This window comes from Anoplolepis gracilipes, chromosome 3 (genome assembly GCF_047496725.1).
Source record: "Anoplolepis gracilipes chromosome 3, ASM4749672v1, whole genome shotgun sequence".
In the NCBI taxonomy this organism is placed as follows: Eukaryota; Metazoa; Arthropoda; class Insecta; order Hymenoptera; family Formicidae; genus Anoplolepis; species Anoplolepis gracilipes.
In genome coordinates, this window is record NC_132972.1 from 10,443,385 (window position 1) to 10,461,877 (window position 18,493).

The 18,493-nt window shown below is 31.6% G+C and overlaps 1 protein-coding gene across 2 annotated transcripts in view; it reads right to left on the minus strand.

The window, feature by feature from the left end:
* Window positions 1–15,465, minus strand: part of Tow (target of wingless) — a 43,607-nt gene extending 28,142 nt beyond the window's left edge. The window contains exons 1-2 of one of the 2 annotated variants that reach the window (XM_072888982.1): window positions 15,264–15,465; window positions 9,457–11,157 (exon numbers count right to left, since the gene is read on the minus strand). In XM_072888982.1, coding sequence (XP_072745083.1) covers window positions 9,457–9,547 — 91 coding nt within the window. In that variant the 5' untranslated portion in view covers window positions 9,548–11,157; window positions 15,264–15,465. Of the gene's footprint in view, window positions 1–3,665; window positions 4,224–9,456; window positions 11,158–15,263 lie in introns of those variants that run through there. The other variant, XM_072888981.1, reaches the window with a different exon arrangement.
* Between the last annotated feature and the right edge of the window lie 3,028 nt (window positions 15,466–18,493).

Consider the following 18,493-nt stretch of genomic DNA (forward strand, 5'->3'; position numbering starts at 1 on the left):
AAATAGATCGTTTTAGAAAAATACCAGAACATTTTTTAAAATCCACATGCCAGTGATAAAAACCAGTATTTTCCGTCAAAAAAATGAATTTTTAAATATGTTCAAATAAATTAAAAATGTTAAAATAAATAGACAAACTTTTTATCGTTATTTATCAATTGAAAGAATGTCTTCTAATTTAAGCTTTATCTAAAATAAAATCTGTAATAGATTATTTATAACACATTAGAAATCAACGTAGAGCAAATAAATTAATTTTTGTTAGGTGTTGAAAGGTAAATACGGGCCAGATTATATTGCTAAAAATTTTTAATTATTATTATTACATTTTTTTTATTGAACTAAAAATTAATATAAAATTTAATAACATTTACTTATAGTTTGAAAGTTTTTGTTTTAAAAATTTCATATATTAATTTGATTTAAAAAAATTTTATTATTAGATTGTGTAATTTCTTCTTTGTTAAACTATAGTGATCAATATAATTAAATGAAACAAAAATATTTTTTTACATAAAGTTATATAAATATATTTTAATGTTATTAGTTATTTTCATAGTTTTTGCCAGTTTTATTTCATTGAATAAAATTCGTCCGAGATAGTAAAAACCGGAATTTACCATTGTAGTTTTTTCCACCGACTGGAATTTTTCAGCCAACAATACATTATCCCGAATAATACTTACTGATTGAAACAAATTCCATAGATGAAAAATACTTATTCGCGAAAGATTCTTAGATATCGTCGACTTACGTAACAGAATGTAAGAGACATTTCGCGATTTCTGTTGTAATCAAATTCGCGAAATGTCCGAGTGGCTCATGATAAGTGAATTTAGCTGCGTTCGCACATGCATATAATCGTGTACTAATTGTAAGTATGTAATACCCGATTGTGCAGCTTCTGCATAACGGGTTAACAACCGCCGACGATGCAAAAGTATCGGATACACATGGGTGATGACTCATCCTTGATCGCGACGACAGACGCATGTCGATGATACACACGACATTCCTTTGCGCACGATTTCTTTCCTCGAAAAAGTGAGAAACACATTTCCTCTTATTTATTAGGCGCCAGCCAATTTTGAGAACGTGAATTATTCCTTCGTGATTTTATCCCAGCACGAGAAGACGATCTTTTAAGCGTACATAATCATAGAAAAATTCAAAGAGAGATATATTATTTTTTTTTCAACCTTGAAAGTATCTCCCGATTTTCTATCACTCACGCGAATTATAAGACAGTCAACAAATCACTAAATTTCTCTCATTTTAGCTCTAAGTTTCCTAAATTATTAAGTTCAATTATCTAGCTATATAATAGGACGACGTTAATAATTTTGTTAAAAGAATAGATTGTTTTACATAAAATATGATTTTAATGTATGCACAAGAAATATTCTCTGTTCTAAAATAAATAAAAATTGTAATAGATCCATTTAATACCCGAAGACAATAGGATCTTTAGAATATATGATTATTCGAGAAAGTCTACTTATTTATTTACATAGATTAGTTCAAATGTTAGCAATAGCTTTCACTCATTCATTATATGTAATGTGCAATACGCATTGTGTTACCAGCTCACAAGCATTTAATATCTTTAAGACGTCCCTGGACTGAGGTCGAGCACCTTCTTCGATCCACTTCTATTGTAAGTATCTAGGTACCTTTGCACGAATAACGTAAGTATGAGTTTAGGTCATATGGCTAAATTCATCGATGTAATCCTCATCAATAATTTATGATTAAAAAATAGCAGTAAATATTTCCTTGCATTTGATGAGATTTTAATCCTTTGATTCCTCTGCATATTAAAATTTAAATAACTTAATTATTCTTTCAATGTCGATACTCGAGTTACGTTTGCTAGATGCCAGAATTTTGAAATCAACTTTTTAGTGTGATTTGTTTTGCATAACAATGTGAAAGAAAGATTTTGAATCATTTTAATAGATCGAGCACGTCAAAATCGCATAAGTCGAAGTATACCTATGTAATGACACGTGATGTTCACAAACATCATAAGATTTGTCAAAGAACAAAATTGATGTTTGTACGTATATGAAATAAATCAACGTATCGTTTATTGCGAGGCAAGGTTCGTCGAAATAATATTTTCCTTTTTTTTTTTACTAAGAAAACAATGAAATATGAAAATATATACATCCGTGTATGGACATGTGGACGTCATTCGCACCTTTTTCTTACAATTAGATTAGATGTACAATGCAATTCATGTTAGAGGATAAATGTTAAGTGGAGGAAGAAATAAGCAACTTATTTTGATTTCAAAGAACATCACGTGTCATTACGTGTACTTCGATTTATGCGATTTTGATGTGTTCGATTTATTAAAATGATTCAAAATCTTTCTTTCATATTGTTATGTAAAACAAATCACACTAAAAAATTTATTTCCAAATTCTGGCATCTAACAAACGTAACTCGAGTATCGACATTGAAAGAATAATCCATTCCTCTTATAACATATGACAGAGTGGAAAAAAGAAAGAATAGAAAATATTTACTTATTAGAATCTATGTATATACTTCGAATCTGTAAAACATTTCATAAGCTTGTTTTGACACCACAATGTTAATTTAAATCGCGTGAAAATCTCATTCGCACATATAATAAAATAAGAAATGTAACAACGTATAATTGAACGTATTTTTCCAATACATAATAATAACATGAAATAATATAAATAATAACAAAAATATGCTTTGACGTAACAAATCTGAGAGAGCTTTTAAAGAAGCACATAATTGTTTGTTTAAATGCTCGTTGAAACATATTGAAACGTATATATGTGCGATAAAAAAGAGATACTTTAATAGAATTAAAAGTTGTGTACGAAACTGCGTACTCGGATGACTATTCGCAAGAGAAACGACAAATTGCTCTCTTATAAAAGAAAGTTATAACCCCCTGTTAGCTCGAAGCAAAAGCGAAGAGGCGGATAGATATCTCGCTCGTCTATCGACCAAAGGCAACGTGATAAAAAAAGCGGCTTTTATTTCGCGCACGCCTCTCTCGATGAAACCCCATCCCTCTCCCCAGGCGCGTGTACAACCTTAACCTTTTAATCACGGCTATTTTTTTCAAGATAAAGTTGTCTGTACGTAATAAGTGTATATCCACGAGATAGCAGGCTTAGAAACGCGCATACCAAATTTTCAGAAAAAAAGCATAATTTAAAGCTAGAGGGTATGTAAAAATCTTAAAAATATTATATACATCTGTTTTGAAAAATACATATGGACTACAGGTTGCTAAGAAATGTAAAAAGTACTAAATATTATCGTAACCGTGAGCCACTGAAAGACTGTCAACGTATTATTACTATTTCAATGAAAGAATGCGTAATTTAAGTTTGTTTCTTTCTTTAAAACTCTCGGATTCTTAAATAACACCTTGTTCTCTTCTTCTTTCATTCGCGCATGTTTTCATTGTCAGATGCATGCTTGCAGTTTTAGACGCGGCGCGAATGTCGACAAAAATAGCAAGCGCATATTTATTTGTCCGCTCAATTGTGATTACTTTAACGATTCAAGCGGGGATACCGATTAACGCAAACGTCATTAATGTTATTTTGATGCGCTTCGAGGTTTGAATACGAGAGCGTCCACGTCGAATAACAAAAACACCATCTCACCTTTCGCCCTGCGGGCCAGATGCGTTATGTTCTGTCGGAGGACCTTCAGCCACATCCTCGCACCTCTCTGCTTGTTCTGGAAATCCGATGTACCACCGGCGGGGAAACTCGCGCTCCGAGGTAACACCGTTCTCGGACCGTGGCCACGTTTCCGTAACACGTTCCTCTCACCGTTCCACCCGATCATAGATCTCGCGCGTGTACGTACGTGTGTGTAAGAGTGATATATCGTAGGAAAGAAACGCGGCAAAGTCGACACGTTTTTCCTCGGTCACGACTCGAAGACTCGGAGACACGGTGCACGGTGCGTGCTCGTACGATGCTTGCTCTTGAAATCGCCACGCGAGACAGGCGCCGATGGCGGGGCGGAACGCCGCTTTTATATACCGGCGCCCACGAGCGCGTTACAGCAGCTTACGAGTTACGAGCCGACTGCACTCTACTACCGAGCGCGATAATATCGGCCCCGGGTCCTTGAGAGGCTCGTCTTGTTTACCCAGTTGGAATGGCGCGCGTAGGGTACCGGAGAGGGCACACTCGCACGCGTTTATTCACGAGAGGCATATTGGCGTTGGCTTGGCGATCGCGCGCGTCAGAAAGCAAGGGATGCGTCATCCATTGTGTCGCTGCACCGTTAGGTGCAACAAGAACGAGGAGCAGTTGTAAGTTGTAAGGGACAGACGTGCCCTGCGCTCCCCTTCTAGGGGTTGAAAGACCCGGTCATCTCCATTCTAACCGGTGAAAAATTTAGCCAAGGGTGACGGAAAATGTGTCTAAAAGAATAACAAAATCATCAAGTTAATTATTCGAGAAAGTTAGTCAAAATAATTAAAAGATATAAAAAAAAAAAAAGAATCATATGATGATAACGGTGCGATAGAATCGAGAAAATTAATCGAACGTGATATTTGATAATTTCATATTATCCGAGCAATAAATATGTATAATAATTCGTATAAATGACACAATTCTTAATAACTATATATGTATATAATTTAAAAACTGTTTACAACGATTTATATATCTTATTTTATATTATTTCTGCAAAAAACTATTTTTTAATGATTAATATATTAATATGATACATGTATACATGTACATGTACACAAGCAAATATATATTAAGAATATTTTTGTAAAGAATGTCACGCTTCTGTTTATTTTTAATAATAATATAATAACATAAGCATCGTAGGAGAAAAACAAATTAATATCATAGCTTTATAGCTAAATACAGTTTCTCCCTCGTCTTCTAAGATAAACATTACGTAACAAAGTTCAAACTTTTGCTACGCATAGCGTGGTAAATGAAAACAACGCTTATCATAAGCATTTCTGATATGGCTAAAGATAGTCATATAAGTGGTAATACGCGCTATTTATCTAAAAATTATAATAAAATTGTCACGAACAAATATTTATTTGGATTCGAAATAAGTAAGAAATAAATTAGCGAGTTTATTAATCTTCGTCATTTTTCTCATACGTGTTTTCTTCCTTAGAAAAACAAGAGATAAGAAACCGCTGGAAATGGGCACGCAATATGGGTCAAAAAGAGACTTAGAGAATATATGTAAGCGAAAACATGTCAAATATATGCGAATAAATATATTATCGCTATATATATTTAGTTAGCAGCCTGTAAACAACTAGTCACGTTCGATTAAAGGATATACGCCTGTTTAGCCCTCACCAGATAAATTCCGAACGTACATAATGTAATATTTACAATGAACATATATTTAAACTCAAAATGTATCAATAAAGTATTACTCTATCCCTATTACAAGTATGTATGTATTCCAAATAATTAAAAAATAAGTTTCTCTCCATAAATAACATAACAAAATATAAATCATTGTAAAAAATTTTTAAATTATATATGTAATTATTAAGAATTTTGTCATTGACATGAATTATACATATTTATTGATTGATTATAATATTAAATTTATATAATTATTTATATATATAATTTATATATTTCAGTATAATATTAAATTATCGAATATCATGTTCGATTAATTTTCTCAAGTCTATCGGTTATTATCGTATATTTTCCTTTGTAATAATCTTTTTTAATCATTTTGGCAGAATTTTCTTCGAATAATTAACTTGATCATTATTCTGTTATCCTTTTTGAATACTCGTCTCGAGAAATCTTAATCGTATCGCTACAAGTGTTTGAGAATGCAACTGGTTGCATCGAAAAGACCCGCTTCCGTCTTAATGGTGCGATGTGTATTCCTCGCCACATGTTCCTCGGTGCCGATCACTTCTATGCGATTTCGTAAACACGATCATTCGTATTGATTATTCGTATAATTACGCAAACAAATTTATCGAGCTTAAAGAGGAACGCAGAACATGTTTTCTGCAAAAGATTTCTACGCATTATATGTGATAAGCCTCTCTGCGTTGCACGTTATCATCAGTGATGTACCTATTGAAATCTAAACATTGCGGCTTTTCCAATATCTCATCAATCTTATGTACATACATACATTGCATTGTCGTTGTATGAATAACAAAAGATGCAAATATTTTACACCGTATTATTTATCGTAAAAGATAAAAAATTGTATATTAATAGAAAGCTTTTCCAATATTCTTCGTTTTATAATTCAAATTGCATGTATCTTTCTTCAAAAATTTGATGAATTTCTTTTAAGCAAAGATAAACCAACCCCTGTAAATTTGCAGATATAATAGTAATATGTGCAACTTATATTATTATTTCATTCCTTCACAAATATTTCTTTTATAAATATGTGAAGTTTTTTAAAAATATCCTTCCGGACTACACATTTATTTAGTCACTTAATATAATAAATATTATTTAATCATATAATTATATATATAATTAATATATAATAAATATATATATATATATAATTTTTTTATGATTAAATAATTAAATGATATTTATATTATACCAAACAAAATCTACCAAAAATATTACTTATTAATAGAGTTCATACACACATAAACGCATATATGTATGTATGTATATATATATATATATATACATACATATATGCGTTTATGTGTGTATGAACTCATACATATTATATAGAAATTCATATATATATATATATATATATATATATATATATATATATATATATCGAGGGATTTCTCTTCGATTTGCAAATTCTTAAATAAGAGAAGGCTATATCAAATATTATACCTGCAGTTAAATTCGCCACTGTAGTTGTTACTATCTCGAGTTACCGCGAACGGCATCGGATTATTTTATGACGCGAGATGTGCTGATGATGCGCGACAAGTCATACCTTAACTGATATCAACGCGACAATATTGCGACGAATGAGATCTTGTATGCAGATCTTATCTGTCAATAATCTGTTATTTCTGCTTTCTTCGATAATATGTGGATGCCAATGTATGTATGCCATCAGTTATCCATCGCTGTTCGAACGTAAAGAATAAAGAAATTCCTTCGGAATCCATACTAGCGACTGCTAGAGAAATTGAGAAAGAGAAGAATCACGAAAGAGGAATAGAACTAGAATAAATTAGACGATCATTACATCTCTATATCTGAATGTGCTCCCTCTATTCGAATGAAAACATTCATCTTTTAACGCAAAAAAATTCGAATTCATATTTTTAGAATAAATTATTATACCCCCACCTCCGCACTCGTCTTTTTCGTAAAATATTAAGCTCCGAATGCAATAGAACTTTTTTCGAACGGAAGTAGCGCTTATATACTTGCATAAGCAAACATTTATTACAAACGTTTTTTGTGTAATTTATTTTATTTGTAAACTCTTTTAGAACTTAAAATTATGCGATTAATATTAAAATAGAAATAAAACAAGATTGATTAATAAAGAGGTAATAGATTAGACATTAGCTTTCGAGAAACATATATGAGAAAGTCTGTGAAAGTCAATTATGATTTCCTAAAAAATGAATTTTTAGCAGCGTAAATTAAACGGAGAAACGTGCTGCAAAATGAAAACAGAATTACATGTGCATGTGTGATAATGCATTATTAAGGAATTATTAAACGATTCGATTTTGTCGGATCGTTTAAATAAAGAGGCTTTATTTTACATATCATACAAATAAAAAAAAGATTTAAATATATAGCAAAAATTAATTTCACGGAAAACGCATTACTTAAAATTAATAATGCAAAAAGTATAGAGATGATCATTATGATTAATAAATTTAGAACTATAAAATGTCTGAAAATTTTTTGTAATAAAATATAATGATAAATGTAATATCACGCATCTTTAGCTTTGAAGAAAAATATTATATAATTATTTTATATGTATCATATTTATATTGTCTTTACGATTGCGAGGAGAGACATTCATTGTTAGGCAATTAATCACTGCTACACCTAGCCTAAATGTCAATCTGATGTCAAAAGGCAACACGCCCCCCAGGTCGACCTAAAGCAACCTAACCCAGCCCCTAATCTACCTCAAGTACGTCAACGCGTTACAACAAATCGATCGAGGACACGCGTGCGTACGTGTACGTTGACACGCTCGCGATAAAACCATACTATAAGCTAAAACACCAACCTATATCTAGATCTCGTGGAATGAATCTAGCCTGATAGCATAACCAGCTTATCAGTGGCACGTCGTTGGTTTATAATCAAACTATCATATATAACTTATGCTGTTCAAGTTTAAATCCTTTTTGAAGATTTTACAGTATATATTTATATTCGAGATAATGATATGATAATTGATAAGCGTAAACGCAACCGTAATCATGTAATGGTTTTTACGACAGGTATTTTTAATTTATTGATTGCCTGTTTGAGTCAAACATACATATGTCATAGCGCGTATTATTTGTCATCTCTAAATTTTAACATCCCACATTCCACAAAAATTATTTGATATGTAATTTATTTTTCCGTAAAATATCGTTTCCAAAAAACTGAGAACTACGTAACTAAAAACTTAAATATATCAAATAAAATAAATCCGAGTCTCTTTTAAATTTATAGATTTCGTATGAATTAATAGAAATACTACTTTAAATACTAATATTACTAATATTAAATACTAACATTAATTTAATACTATACACAGAAAAATATTAAATTTAGAAAAAATTAAATATATACATACATTTGTAGATATGTAAAAATAAATATAGATATGTAATAATTAATTTTTTGCATTGCATAACTTTTTGTATCGGCGAAATTTTGTATCAGTGAGTAAAATGGAATACCGATGGTCTTTTGTTATATGGTACCGTATAAGTATGGAAAGCAAATGTGGGAGTACAAAGCTCTTCAAAGGATTCCGTTAGATAGAGATTTCACGGTGAACGAAATTATATAGGGAGCTTTGAGTTGCACTCCAAAGAGTTGAAATTTTAATGAACTTCTGAATCATAATGACGTTCTATTTTCCGACTAAAATTTTCCCTATTGAATAAATCCCTGTCTGATAAAGAGGTAGGTATCCGAATTATCCAGTATGATACAGAACTTATTTCACGGAACTTACATACGTATATATTATAATTTATAATATAATTTTATCTTAATAATTAAATTGTGTGAAAGTATAATATTATAATTTATAATTATAATTTAAAATAAATCATGAAAAGTATATTTATCAAATTTTACCGTATTAATGAAGATTTTTAAATTTTTTGTTGCCAGAAAAAAACACAAAGTTGAAATAAATTGTTACTGTATAAAAATTCAACAAGAAATCAGTTTCTTTTTTCTAAATTTTAACTAAACTTTAAACTTGAAAATATTTGTCTGTACTCACGTATAGAGTCGCCGTTCTTTTTTGCACTGTTGTTTTTATTCTTCTTGTTCTTCGGATAGATGTTGCCGATTTTGCTCTGTCCACAACCCATCCTGTACCCTTACGTCCTCATGCAGCAGTAACACTGATCTCACTTTGCGTCACCAAGTATCACACGTCTGTAATATATCACGGATCGATCACTTTATCGCGATGGCTCGTCCAATATTCGCATCATCATCGTCGTTGATCTTGAGAGAAAATCGATGCGTTCCAATTTATATGGCCGTTCACCGAGTGACTTCCGTTATACGCCACTTCCTTCGTGTACATTAGGCAACATCCGGAATCTTCTTCATTTATACACACACATGTACATATCCTTTTTGTATCTGTATATACATGCCATATATCAGAGCACATATAATCTGTTTCACGAAGCACGTACGATATTTAGTCTCCGACAACTTTGCGTGAACAATTCGACGACTTATCGGATTAAAAAGATCTCGCAGGATATGTACGCCTAAAGATATGTAAACTGTTCTTCTATTTTTAATCGAATAAATTAAGCAGGGCAATCAGTCTTCGTATTTTGATCAGTCTTCGAAAATGAGATTGATCGAATGCGCGTGTGAAATGCGAAAAAGCTCCGCAACAAATCGCGTGATCTTTTGAACTTCGACAATAATTTCTCGAACAATTTCTCGCTTCTCAGGGGAAAGATATTAGTATAGATATAAATATAGATAAAGAGAGAGACCAAAGGTCGGCCACGCGAATTTTCCGATGAACTGATTAACTTAAATTTCAGTCTTTACTGTGTTAAATGGCGATAGGTGGCACAAACGGCAGGGAGTAAATCATATAGGACAGTCTTAGAGATCACAAGAGAGAGTCAAGTCAATAATCTTTTTTATGAAAGAAAAAGAAAAAAAGGAATAAAAAAATTACTTATTCCGAGAATATGAGACAGTCTTACGGAAACGCGAAGATCCAGTCAGAGAGTGCGGATATGCTATTCACGAAGTGTAACGAGAACAAAGCCTTATTATTCCTCTTGATAATTAATTGCTGGCCGCACGACTGTCTTTGTCATTTCCTGGCTACCTGATCCGAGGTACCCAATCCATTTTGCGTTTACCGATTTCGATCTATCGCCCCATCATCGCTGGTGCGCGAGATATCATCACCTATCCCATGTCCAGGGCGACCAACCGAACATTCTCTCTCTCTGATTTCCTGCGCATTCGTCCTGTCGCACAGCTGATGATAGCGCTGCCGAGGATAAATCTTGAGCTGCCTCCAAAAATACACGCGCTAAAGATTTACGGAAAGCCAAGCTCGAGATCGATAAATTGAGAAAATTCCTCCATTTTTCGTAATTTAAGGAATACCCGAAGAGACTCAGGCAAGGAATGACAGTTCCAACACGAGTCCAGATACTTCGATAAACTCCTCGGCGGATATAACGGTCGCTATTATCATTAAGGCTCGCCGGATTTCCCGACAAACGTTTCTCTTCCGCGTGAGTTTACGATCCTGTCGGAAGTCGTGGAAGATAAATCGTCGATGGCGAGATCGCGACGTAGGTGGTAAACAAGGAATTAAAAGCAACCTTAGACCCGATGTTCCACGCAGACAAAATCGTATCAGCTGATGCTCGTCTGAATGAACGTTCTCCGGTCCGACGATAGTCAGGTCCGACTATCGGATTCGGTGCTGTAAAGAAAAATAGATAGCTGAGTTATGTCATCGATCTGAGCCAAGCCACAGGTACATAGCAGAAGATAACAAAGTGTACGTGCACGTGCATGTGTATGTGCACACACTGTTACAGCTGCAACGGGCAACAGCTGCGAGGGAAATTGAAAAGCGAGCTCTACCGTTTGCGAAACGGAAAAGAGAAGAGAAACTGCTTTTCTCTTCTCGGCAGAATGTGCGAGGATCAACGTTTAATTAAGAGAAAGAAAGATAGAAGGAAGAAGGTGGAAACTCCATTTATAATCCTTGCTGTGCGTTCGGAATAGGTCATGTCCTCGAGTCTTCAGTTTTATTACTCACAATCAAATAACTGTCATTTTTTTTATCCTCTATGCAATATTTTTGATATACCTGTACGCATGATGGCTAATAATAAAAAAAGATGAATAAACAGTCAATTTTATTATACATATACGTACATGTATGTGTATATATATATATATATATATATATATATATATATATATATAGAGATTCCAGTATCATGTAGGTATAACATTTCTATAGTTAAATTTGACAGAATGGAAAGAGAGATGAAAATAGAAAGATTTTTTTGTATTTCAATACGCGCGTATAGATCTCTTGATAAAACTTTTATAAAGTGTCCGATTACAGAAGGATATCTGAAATATTTTCTATCTACAGAAATATCTACCAAGATTCTGATAAAATGGCACAAACATATAAGAACAATAAATCATATTTAATATTACAGAAAGATTTTAATTATATATATCTAGTTAGTTTAAGACTCATCACACACATTAAAACGCGTGAATAATAGCCGTAAAATTTGATACATAGATATCTTGATTACATTCAACAACAATAATATTCATCAATAGTCTGTATAAAAATTTAAATAAAGAACAATAATATTATATATATATAGCCGAAACAGCGACAATAAATATCTTTTATTATATTTACTTAATTTCCTATAGGTACAAAATTTATCTTTAGGATTTCAATATATTCTATAATTCTTTAATATTTTGTTAATTCTTTAAATATTTTTAAAAAAATTGAACTAATCACAAAAAATATTCTCAAATATATCACAATATGCAGAATATGATTTTCTCGAGAATTCATAGAATGCATTGTAGCACATAAACTACTAGTTTCTCTTAAAAATACAGGAATGTAAGATAAAATATCGAAAAATGACATTGCGAGCTTGCAGAGTCATTTTTATCGATAATCCGTAAACATTATCGCCATTATCGGCACCGATAACTTGCTAGAGTTTCGTAGAAACTTGCGAACATCAATAACGACATTTTACGCCGTCGTTAGCAACATTTTGTCTGTTTAATTATTTAAAAAAATAATTTTTCAGCATACAACGTACATACAACATCAATGACTTTTATATTCGAGTTGCTTCAACTAGTTCAAATATAAATTTGAATCTGTATGTGCTTTTTCTTTGATAACTTCTGGCTAACTCAAAATAATTTTTTTCGTTGATAAGTTATAAAGTTACGGAAAATTTATTTTTGCAAAATAAAATTCAAATAGAACTTTAAAAATAAATCTAAATGAAAGCTCTTAGATTAAAGCTCTTACACACGTTCAACTCCCAAATAACAAATATATATATTTGTAGAAATTTAATTCCAGAGCTCTTTAATATTTAATGTTTAAAGTAACTTTTAACATAAAATTTTCGAACAGTTGACATTTTTCCTCCATTTTTCAATAAAAAAGTTGTAAATTATTATTAAAAATTCGTTAAAAAATTTGTGGATAGTGAATAACGAAAATTTGACGTAGTTAATCTAAAATAAAATACAGATATACAAATACATCATTGTTATTAAAACTTTTGCTGCTCGTTAATGCCAATGATATTTTTTAATAAAAAAAATATCAACATACATATACCGGTAACGCGTGCAGAATACCGAAAGTTGAATTAAACAAATGTCAAATCAGTAACGGTGTTTCTTCGTTTCTCCATTGCTCCTTTTTCTCTCTCTCTCTCTCTCTCTCTCTCTCTCTCTCTTTTTCGTTATTATTTAAATTAAACAGATAAACGCTGACAACAATACGGATAGGCGCTTCGATAAGCGGCTCGCGGCGTTTCGGATGAAAAACGAATATAAATTGCATTCGTATTTTTCAGTGTCGTCGTTATTTGTCTTCACTTTTCATCTAACGCATGTCGTCGTATTTGATTACCACAGAATATATTATTTGCGCGGGAATGTATCGGCGTTTAAGGGCACGCACATCATAAGTACATACTGAAAGCTATGAAATCGTAAACGATGAAAAATTGAAATTCTCTGTCGTTTAACTTTTATTCGATACCTCTTCATGCATTCATCTTTTTTTTTTTTATTTTGCCTAAATCTTTTGAAATATTTATATATATTTATATTTATCTTTTTAAATATTAGGTATATTTTATTATATTTATGATTCACATGCAAATGATTTTTTGAAATGTATTTTATTACATTTATGATCTAGATGTTTATATAAATCTGTTAATTAAAGTGTATAATGAGTATATTTATGATTTGTGGACACATATTTTTTTAAACATCTTTAATGTCTCACATCCTGATCGTTTTACTTACGTAATAATTTACTTACATAAATAATATATCTGAGAAAATGTATTATATATAAGTTAAAGAGTTTTAAAATTATTTTTAATTATATAAGTACTATCTAATTTTTCTTTTATTCTTTTTTAATTATGTATATATATAATATATAATATAAAATTTATTTTTCAAGATTTGTTATATATTATATTAACTCTGAGTTTCATTATTATTTCTAAATCTATCGTTATTTACTATTATTCATAATTTCACGCGAATTCAGAGATTTATTTATGTAAGATTTTTAATAAAACCTACTATATAAAGATATTATTTATTACTTATTTTTTCTCATAAAATCACGTAAACTGGAATGTTACTTTTGTGTTGTGTACAGTCAACAACAAATGTAGTGAAAAAATTATCGACTTTCTCGATATTCAACATGAAATTGAGTTAGTGTTACAAACAGATTATCAACTGGTAGATTTTAGTCGTCCAATCAAAATCGGATTTATCATAAAGTAGATGAAACGTCAGCACTATAGATTCCACTTTCTAAAGGAACCGTATTTTTCCGATAATAATCAAGTTCTTTTGTCAACTTCTCAGCCATTAAGATTAATAATAATAATAATTATTATTTTTATATTTTTAGGATGTATTTTTCTTATCGTCCCGATAAGAATGTGACCCGCTTTAACGCTTCTGCTTTATGTTCTGGATTGTATCGATCCTTATACTGTGTCAGATTACTTTTGAGAATACATCATTCGAGTTTCTCCTAAAAAATAAATAAATAAAATTTCTACACTGATTTGCCGAAATCGTGATCATATTATCTTTTATCGATTTTTATCGAATAAAATCAGTGTCGCGTCAATAGAAAATAAACGGACCAGGATTTCTCCGAAAAGAAAAACTTCATAGGACTGTTAAGACGAAAAAAAAAACATTACGATATATGATGCCACATTTCTCGCCGTTCGTAGATGAGAAGAGAGAGAAAGAAATATGCCCGACTGCAAAAGCGAACAGTCTGTCATTGTCGGGCCCTTTTACTTCGATATCCAATTCCGTCACTCTCGACTACAAACGAGTGACTTTCCAAGCATGCTAACGCCGCTTAATAAGGTAACGGCGAACACACACTTGGCGAGATTTCGTCGCGAGTTCCCGTAGGCGCTATCGAGCCTGGATATTTCGGTCAACCGCAGGGGAGAGGAAGGCAGGCGGTTCACCGGCTATGCTCGCGATAGCGATATCATCGAGCGCGCGCGATGTCGTTCCCCTCGAGAGCAAGAGAGTGAGAGGAAGAAAGAGAGAGAAAGAGAAAGAAAGCAAGAAAGAGAAAGAAAGCGAGAGAGAGAGAGAGAGAGAGAGAGAGAGAGAGAGAGAGAGAGAGAGAGAGAGAGAGAGAGAGAGAGAGAGAGAGAGAGAGAGAGTAATACTATCGCGTCGTCAGCCACACCGAATTTTCTTACTCCAAGTAACTAAACTAACCTCGCGTACCTCCGGACGGACGCTCGCTGCTTATCGTCGTTTCCACTTGCAAATAATCTCACTTGTGATAGCTGCACAACTGTCCCTCACATGCATATACGCGTGTGACAGGTGAACACGATGACGGGGTGTGAAAGGGCGGCAAGCACGCGAGAACGATCCCACCTTTCCGAGGCTCCGACATCGACTACCGTCAGGCCGGCTGAGACGCCAGCTGGAGCCGCGCATGCGCGCTGCGGCGCTGCTCTACGCCGCACATCAAGTATAAACATTCGACAGGGGGGTTGAAACCAGGGCCGTTAAACTACAGTTAACACATTTCCACGCACACTTTCTCTTTTTAAATAAGAATTTGCTTTTGCGAAATATATATACATATACGTGTGTGTGCGTCTGTGATTCTTGTCAAATAAATTCTTTCAAATAAATCGTAATAAATATGTATAATAATATATATATATATATATATATATATATATATATATATATATATATATATATATATATATATATATAATTTCAAATAAAATACTTTTGTCCAAAAATCTTACATAACGTTATGAAATACATAAAGCAATTATTTTAAATAAACAAGTTTCAAACTTGCAAACTGACAATGAATAACAAGAAATGTAACATGTGGAATAATAATACATGTGTTTTGTCTTTATTTTTTTAAAGAGCAACATTGAGAGAATCGCTATTATATATTTCTTCTATATATTTTTTGCGATTTAATACTTTAAATAAAGAGGACGTTCGAAAAAAGCTTTGAATAATTTTACCTGAATTGTATCTTGTTTTATACATATAATGAATATTTCGTTTTAAAAAATATAATCAGATGATTGTGTTAATCTTTCTTTCATATTCAACAATAGCAAAATTATCTTTCTCCCTTATATATTCCTTCCTGCATATAAAACTTGATTTGATATTCTTGCAACAAACCTGATTTCCGGAAATGTCGCGTGCAACTGGATATTATATATATATATATATATATATATATATATATATATATATATATATATATATATATATATATATTGTATATGTATTGCATGCCTGTATATTATGTAATATACATGTATTACATGCCTATTAAGATATGTTTAAAAACAGCTGTAATATGATATATTGCACATTTGATTTGAACAACTTTTTTACATGAATAGAATTTTTACAATTCCAAAATAACAAATTACTGATATTATATTTTAATCAATTTTATACCTGACATTAACAAAATAGCCCAGATAGAAAAGCACACTCTTCAGGTTTTGCCATAATTTGTTCCGAACAATAATGCGATTTTGTTTACAAGTTTCTGACATGGTTTTGAAATTCGAAACTTTCACATGCAGTGCAACTTGAGAACTGTTGTATATGTATATGAATTGAGAAAAATGTTGTACCAGAGTGTTCTAAAACCGCCATCTATGAACATATCTGAGAATCTTCAGCACAATCTTTATTACCGATCAAACATTCAAAATGATATTGCAGGTATCCACCACAGAAGATAATAATTTGCATTTGATATATCCAAAAATATTTTACATTTAAAAAGTAATTTTTTAAATTAAAATAGAATAATACTTTGAAAAATATCCGTGAAAGAATGATATAATGAAATTAAGCAGAATTGACAGTTTTTTATTTCATTTAAACGTACATTTAACAATTATGCATAAAACCCCTTTTATTCAGAGATAATTTTATTTATCTAATAATAAAATATACATTATTTTCTTAGTTGATTAAAAATAATATAATAACTGAACTGAGAAAGAAAGATATGCTAAAAAGATCAAAAGAATTTACATATATATATACTTAATATATTCCAAAACTCGAATTAAATGTAAAAGTCACAATCAATTGAATATTTTCATCAAATACAATTTATCTATTTTTAATTATATTTAATTACAAAGCTAAAATTATATATATACAAATAAAAAATAAATCATTGTACCTTTTGACACGGTCATAAATATTAAACAGCAAATGGATGATTGTACATACACAATAGTCCATTATATGCGCACGTGAAAGAATCAATTAAGTATTCAATGTTTTATCCAGAATTATCGGTGACGCGTGATAGCGTTCACACATACGTCTGTGCAAGACGTAATTTCTTAAAAACGCGTAAACACTAGCCTTTTATATATTACGCAGACTATTTATACGTTCGTGTTCTTGTATTGGATTATCGATTCACTTCCGTTCGTCGAGATGCCGAAGGATCGCGTAACGCGTTATAGGATTTCACATTATAGGACTTTCAACAAACGCGCACATGTATATAATACCGCGTGATCCTTATTCATGTCGCACGTTTAATGCTAAATTTGTAAATATATATATATATATATCCAGTCTGTTTACGACAATATTAAAGGCAATCTCGAAATAAAGTATGATAAAGATTCAAAACCGTATTTATACAATGTAATCGCAAATTCCGAATATAATTTTCATCGCGCATACAGTGCTAAATGTAGATGTTCAATTTCGAGTTTTGTCCTCTGCCTTTCATGAGTATTAAATTTCTCGGAAACAATGTCTCTGAAAATTCAATTATCGGAAAAATAATTAGCATTGACGTATATGTAATAAGATACTGTTTTTAAGGAATATTGCTCTTTTCAAAAGCTATTTTAAAAGAATTATGAATTTATGACTTTTTTTTTTAAATTATTCGAAACTTTCGAAAATTTATCTCTTTTTTCGAGCAATAGTGTAAAACTTAAAAGTGTGATTTCAAACATGATTAAATACATTTTAGACATTTAACAAGTCATAATTTACAGTTAAATATGCGGCTTTTCCACATCTTATATGACGATAAAAATTTAATTTTATATTAGAATTATACGAAAAAATTAAAATTACACGAAACGATTAAGAAAATATTCAACGTAGAATGGGAATTGAACGTTCAACATTTAATTGGGCGAGGAAATGCAGAAGAAAGGAGAGAATCGTGCATTTTAATGCGCGTTTCATCTTTCTTTGTTGCGACATGCCTGGAAGACGGGTGATAATGAAAGTCGACACACGTGGGAAATAAACAACAATTTGCCAGAAGACATTTCACGCCCGCAATTTCGACCGCAGACTCTCGTGACGAGTCGTCTCGTTTACTCTTCGCATCCGCAATCGACGACAATCTGTCACGAGACGAGATATTGTCAGAATTTGCATCTCCCATTAGATTA